This window comes from Myotis brandtii, unplaced genomic scaffold (genome assembly GCF_000412655.1).
Source record: "Myotis brandtii unplaced genomic scaffold, ASM41265v1 scaffold847, whole genome shotgun sequence".
In the NCBI taxonomy this organism is placed as follows: Eukaryota; Metazoa; Chordata; class Mammalia; order Chiroptera; family Vespertilionidae; genus Myotis; species Myotis brandtii.
The window spans coordinates 33,090-40,462 of NW_005371441.1; the positions used below are offsets into that span (position 1 = coordinate 33,090).

General features: G+C 37.5%; 1 protein-coding gene across 1 annotated transcript in view; it reads left to right on the forward strand.

Annotated features, from left to right (window-relative positions):
• Positions 1–620: 620 nt before the first annotated feature.
• The window catches only part of TRAPPC3L (trafficking protein particle complex 3-like), a 37,943-nt gene continuing 31,190 nt past the window's right edge, over positions 621–7,373 (forward strand). Inside the window, exons 1-2 of the mRNA XM_005884684.2 lie at positions 621–858; positions 4,086–4,183. Coding sequence (XP_005884746.1) covers positions 817–858; positions 4,086–4,183 — 140 coding nt within the window. The 5' untranslated portion in view covers positions 621–816. The remainder of the gene's footprint in view (positions 859–4,085; positions 4,184–7,373) is intronic.

The window sequence follows — 7,373 nt, forward strand, 5'->3', positions numbered from 1 at the left end:
CTCCACACCCTGCAGTTGCCAAGATGAGAGGGCTTCGTGTTTCAACTTTAACTATACTTGTGCGTAAATAAAGAGCTTTCAATAGCCAACATCTCAGGGACTATTGAAAGGAAGCTAAGGGCTTGCTTTCTCTGCCAGGATCATCATACATTATTAAAGTGTAGAGCAGCCATTTTGAGCAACAGTTTTATAAGAAAATATCAGCACCCCAAATTCTATCACTCCTTCAAATTGCTAGTTCTGGGTAAAACGTTACCAGGTATATTTAAATTTTCTAATCACACCAGATGGGGTCTATGATACCCATTCTTTGGGGGATAATGTGATGCCCATTAGAGTTGATTAGGTCTGAACCCAGGATTTAGTGCCTATAGATTGCTGATCCTGTCTTGAGTTCACACAACAATCAATACAAAGACTGAATAATGCTAACCTTTAGATCTATCTTGGATTGTGAGGGTTTCTGTTTGTGATTTTAAAACAATGCCTTGGCATGAGAGCAAAACACCACTCTCATACTCCCTTGGGCTAAAGAATTTTCAGTAGATGGTGCTTCTGGTCTGACTTCCTACTCTCAGCTTTCATGCCTCTAGATTACAACTCACCCTCACAAGTGGAGCCGTACTTACTTGATGGCTGGGAAAGTACCAGCTACAGCAGAGTCCTGTTTATGACTGTCCTCTTCAGTGCAGCAAGAAGCAAAAGCAGTGGAGTACGCAGGTAGCACTTGTGTCTCAAAGCGAGGGGGGACTTGCAAACACAAAACAAAGCCAAAGGAAAGAAACCGAAGATCCCACTCCTCATCTATCAAGCACTATGTCTCGCCCTGCACCCAGAAAACCAGAATACCACAAAATAGTAAGATCTTTTTATCAACATGTTCTCAAAGATGTTTTATTCTAGTTCAGAGAAAATGTTTTAAGTGACTTCTGATTTATTTTGCAAAGCGATGCCGTAAGTAGAGTTTTTCAGTGGAGTAAGGGAGTGTTCGGTGGAGTGAATCGTAAACGACACCTCTGGGAATAGTTACAACAATCTCTTACGTACCGTAACAGAATAATCGATTCTTACATAGTCCAGGGTCTTCTGTTCCGACTGGTTAGATCTACAAAAGTGTCAAATTTTTCTTGTCTCTGACAGAAAATGTGAAAAGATTAAGCAATATTTTTGTATTTCATACTTGCAATTTGTTGTATTTTGTACTTCAGGAGACAGGAAATGAAATGCATGGAAAATAGTTGATTATATATTAAATTAAATAGGACTAGAGGATCAAAAAACTCGGGATTAAAAGATTGCCTTTAAACATAGATTCCCTTGTCCTAGATGTAAGGGGTTATTGTTGTAATTTGGTATGTGTTATTATCTTTTCTACATATTCCCAGTTGAGAGTTATTTTTAAAACTCAATTATTTGCAGATTAGATGTAGATATTTTTCCTTAATTCTCTCTTATAGGTTTAGGCATTCACAAGTTATACTAGTATATGTGAAAGCTCATCATTAAGTTTAAAGCGCTGTTATTTATTTCAAGCGACTGATGGACAATTGCTTAAAATTAAGTAATTTCATCCGTGGGTACTTAAAATTGTATGACTAACCCAGGCACAGCCCAGTTTGAAATGTCTACAGATGCCCCCTCTGGCATTCTAGGATCTTGATTTATTTTTACTGGGGCTCTCAAATGCTAAAAAATATTGTACATCATTTATATTGTACCTACATCATTTGATAAAAACTCATATTTATCCCAATATATCCCAAACCTCCTGAAATAGCTAATGGTATTATATTTTTCATATATAAAAAATGATTATTTTTTAAAATTGGCCTTCCTTGTGATAAGTTGTATGGATTTGAGACTCAATTGGATATGTTGTTCAAGGTACAGCCTTTGGCCATGAAGCAGAATGGAGAAAACTGGCCTTTACGGGTATTGAACTTAAAACTCACTGGAAGTAAAATATAGTTTGTACCCACCCTTCATAATGAGAGAGAAATAGACAGAAAGAGAGATAGAAAAGAAAAAGGAAATGCCATTATTTCAGCTTGGCCTTTATAAATGGACACAATGCTGAGGATATGGTATATAGGTATCTCCTTTTCAAATTCTTTTTTTTTTTTTTTGCTAGTGATAGTAACTATGTTTTCACCCCCCTTTCCCTTCCCCTTTGCTTATTTTTGTGATGTAATATTGGCACATAGCAGTAATTTATTTTCTGCTGTGGATCCTGATATACTAAGCAGAAATGTACTAATATAGGCATTTCTTGTGACTTATTATTAGGTTCTTGAAATTTTTAAATAAGAACAAAATTAAAATTGAGTACATGATGACCCTTCCACGATTTGTTTAACAGTATTTTTGTTCAAATCTCTTGCTTTACATCCTTTCTTTCCTGGTAGAAATATTAATGTATTTATTATTTGCTTATACCTGGATTATATATATTAGTGTCCTTAATGTATATAATATATTTCTACATATACTTATGACATTTTAATTTATATTTTTCAACATAAATTATGTCCATATGTGCTGTATAATATTTAGATTCTATCCATTTAAAATTATTTAGTGATAATAAATATTCTACTCTACTAAAAACATTGTCATGATATAAACCGATAAGTAAGGGAGTAGACACTGGTGGTATTGGGCCAATTTTGGAAGTATTTGGATCAAAATTATGTAATATTTTATAGCAGCCCCTTTGTTGAATAAACAATTGTATTGGTTTGTTGAGCCATTTCTGTCCATGATTAAAAGAAGAAATTAAATACATATTATCAGGCCTTATTTTCCCCTGCAGGTTAGGCTATCTGTCCAAGACACCTGGGCCTAGAGGTAAGGACCTCTCTTCTAACCTGGAATCCACATTTGACCTTTCATGAAAAAACGTAATTATGCACAAGATAAGATTATTTTCAACAGTGGTAATCCCTAGTACCTCCATCTTCCACCCACTTCTACTCAAAACATGCCTTCTTTTGTGCACCTCAGCGATAATTGCTGTGTGTGGAGGGGGGACCTGCAGTCTCAGGCTTCATCCCGGCTCTGCCAGCTTCTGGCTAGTTGAGCAAGTCACTCATTTCTCCTGAGGCCTCATTCCCTCCTCTGTAGGACTGAGAACATTGGAATAAATTATCTCTAATATCCCCTTTCCATTCTTAGATAGAATTCATGGTAGACGCAAAACAGAGACTTTCTAAAATGGATTGATTGTGCTTTGTGTTGTTTCCCGTATTTTCAACCTATCTATGCGAAACCAAACCTAAATTATCCTCAGTTTCAATTTTTATTTTATTTTATTTTATTTTATTTTTTGAAATATATTTTGTTGATTTTTTTACAGAGAGGAAAGGAGAGAGATAGAGAGTTAGAAACATCGATGAGAGAGAAACATCGATCAGCTGCCTCCTGCACATCTCCTACTGGGGATGTGCCCACAACCAAGGTACATGCCCTTGACCGGAATCGAACCTGGGACCTTTCAGTCCGCAGGCTGATGCTCTATCCACTGAGCCAAACCGGTTTCAGCCTCAGTTTCAATTTTTAATTCACTCTGAATATAAGGCATATTTTGGAGATCTATACGGAAGTAAAAGTTCTCTTTTTTTTTCTTCTAAGTATAAAGAACAAAACCATAAATTTCCTGCTGCAGTTGGATTCATCCTGATGGTCTTCCTGGCAGGTCTGGAACCCATTAGGAAGTATGCAGACTCATGAGAAGTCTCACCCAGTTATGCCTCCAACCGAAAACATGGACAGCATCTACCAAAGGCCATTCTAGAACAACAGGAATTTATACTAGTAATTACTATTTCTTCAGAAACTTTCTCCATGAAAATAATATTGCAAGTTATACCATACAAACAAAGGCAGAGAAAGATTTCTTATGTTAAGAAATTAATTTTATTTCATAGTCCCCCATGCCCCCGCCACCCCCAGCAATGTATGCAAATATGGGTAGAATGGAGAGTAGAAAAGTGAACAGATGATCTGGAAGTCTGCATCCAACTAAAAGCCAGAGCAGTGTATTATTTGTAACTGCCTATAACGTGAAACTACCCATTTTTCTCCAGAACAAAGATCTCTTTGTCCTAACCTATGGAGCTCTGGTTGCCCAACTGTGCAAGGATTATGAAAAAGATGAAGATGTGAATACATATTTAGATAAAATGTAAGTAGAAGTCTTTCATTCTTGTGGAATGTGCGTTGTTTCTTAGCATCCTCTGCATTTTCCCCACCCTGACTTCTCTTGCTCCATCCCACTGGCTCATCTTCTATCTGAATAAATAACATCTTAAGGCTAGACATCATTTCTGCCAGCTGACATTTGGGTTGTCATAAAGTATAAGAGTGGGAAGGGACTTTCCCATGTATATCAGGCATGGAATGTTTTCTTTTTAGTTGGAAATCATTTCTTTGCTAGTCATTTATAAGCAAAGGAGGTGGTAAAACACTTTTTTCTTTTAACATGATGGATCATCAAATTTGATTTTTTTCAGAAAGCTTTTGTTCTAACATAACTCCTTCCACTATATATATGTGCTTACATAAGCATAGACCATCTGTGGAAGGATACTAATGGACCCTTGCAGGTGTCTCCATTAGTTGGAGCATTGTGGGGTACACCAAAAGGGTACAAGTTCGATCTTCAGTTGGGTCGCATGTTTCTCTCTCTCTCTTTTTCTCTCTCCTCTCTCTCCCCTCTCCCTTCCCTTCCATTCTGAAAAATCAATGGGGAAAATATCCTCAGGTGAGGATTAAAAATAAAAAAATACATATATATATCCTATATAATAAAATCCTAATATGCAAATCAACCAAACGGCAGGACAACTGATCGCTATGATGCGCACTGACCACCGGGGGCAGATGCTCAATGCAGGAGCTGCCCCCTGGTGGTCAGTGCGCTCCTACAGGGGGAGCGCTGCTCAGCCAGAAGCCGGGCTCATGGCTGGCAAGCGCAGTGGTGCTGGCAGGAGCCTCTCCCACCTTCGCAGCAGTGCTAAGGACCCCTCAGGGGATGTCCACCTAAGCCAGCAGGCGACATCCCCCGAGGGGTCCTGGACTGTGAGAGGGTGCAGGCGGGCTGAGGGACCCTCCCCCCAAGTGCACGAATGTTCTTCCATATATATATGGAACCCACTTCTTCCATTTTAAATAAAGCTCATTATTCTTGTCTTTATTAATGGAGATTCCTTTTGCACAAATTCAGCCTTTAAATTTCTCAGAATAATTATATGAACATTATGTTATTGCTCAATAATAAAATATCTGTCGGCCATGGCCGGGTAACTCAGTTGGAGTGTTGTCCCCATAGGCCAAGGTTTCAGGGCACATGCAAGAAACAACAAGTGAATGCATAAATAAGTGAAATAGCAAATCAATGTGTCTCTCTCTCCCTTCTTTTCTCTTTCTAAAGTTGATAAATAAAAATAAAAAATAATAAAATATCTGTCAACATTTTTAAACTTCGTAATTATGGATTCTGAAAAGGGTTCTAACAGGACAATGACTGAAAAATCTGTAGAAGATTTAATCAGACAGGTTGAATGGGAAATTTAGCCCAGCTGAGTTGAGCATTTTAGAGCTTTTAAAAAGGGTTCACTGTATTTTCAGTTAGAACACAGGAAAAAACAAACAAACCATAAAATAAATATTAAATATTTTTTTCTCTCAAAACCTTGGTTTTTCTTTCTTTTTTTATGTGCTTATTATTTTTTTCTATTAGAAAGTTCTTTTTCATTGTCCTGTATTTATTTTGATCTGTGTACTTTTTTTTTTTTTCATTTCTTCTTAATTAGTCAGAAGCACTTCCTTGGCTAAACTGTCAGTAAGAGTGGGAGCTGCGTAAGCTATTTTACACTCAGGTCACACTGCAACCGGCCATATAGCGTGTCCAGAAGTTACACCATTTTATTTAGCTTATGTTAGATGCGCATTGTTGTGGGGAACATAGGTAGAAAATACAGAAATTCGCTTATTTGACTAAAAAAAATTATCTCTGGTTAGCTACTACTTGAGTGCACATTTTAACAAATATGAATGAAATATTAGTTAAAGAATAAATTTTGAGAGGCTGCCAAAAGGACTTGCCTTAAGAAACACAATAATTCACATCTGGATATCTTTAATAGCTTCTGCATCTTACATTTTTAATTTGATATATAAGTAAACACAATATCTACTTTGCAGAAGCAAACCCTTTGACCAAAGCAGTATATATGTATATATACAGCACTAACCATAACGTTCTGGCTTCCCGTCACTATTCCCAGTGGCCAAGCCTGTGTGTATGCATAAAAATTAGAAACACTGAGAACATTTTTAAAATCCTGGTACAACTATTTCTGTAAAGTATACGTTCTGTTTTTAAAAAGTCTATTCTGTGAGAACTTCCTGACTAGAATCACAAAACATTTTTCTTGAAAGGCAAGTAAGCTAAATTTAATATCACCATCCACTCGGAAAAATTAATAGAATATCGCTAGATTTAGTGAATTAATGAGCACTCTGACATCAAATCTGTCTCCCCCCTTCTTAGACCCTAGGAGCAAATACTGCCTCTACAAACTTTGGTGTCTTTATCCTGCGGGGTGTTCTGTTGCTCCATTCAGATAGTTTCACTGGTTTATGCACATGTTGCTGTGAAATGAAAAGCCCGGTTTTGTGTCAGTGGTTTGGCAAAGGAAGTCTTGTTCTTCTTTATTTCCACCATGAAGGTCATATTTCCTCAACTAGTTTGAAAGTTCTTAGGCTGATCTTGCTGAAGGTGTCTGCTAGCCATCTTAGCCACATACTCAGATCACATCTCAATAAAATGTTTTCACAATTGTACTGCAAGTACTACTCAAGCTATTCGTTGTGAGGTAGAGCTATTACAAATACTTTCTCCCAAGTCCCACAGATTCAGTTTCCCTGAAATGAAAAAATGAATTTTCTGAACTTGGCTCTGTTTTCTTTTCACAAAAACTCAGAGTTCTAACTGTTGACATCTACACTAGCAACACAAATTGATTTTTCTATTCCCCTCATCCCCTCCTTCTAGATCCCACCCCAGGCATGCCTGCCCTCCTACCACAATAACTCTGCTAAGAGAAGAATGAGCATCTGGGTACCACACCTGTAGCAGACAACAAGTTAACTGACCCTCATTCTCAACAGCTAATGATGAGAAAGTTAGTTGCTAATGAGAAACATTAGGCCACAAACACCAACCAACCTTATTTACCTTTAGTGTGCAAAGCCAAGTTTGGGCCATCCCTGACTCCTCAAATTCCTTTGCTTGTAGATTAGTTAAGATTCCCTGGATGTGTTGCAGAGAGAGGAGGAGGAGGAGGAAGAGAAGGAGGAGGAGGAGGAGG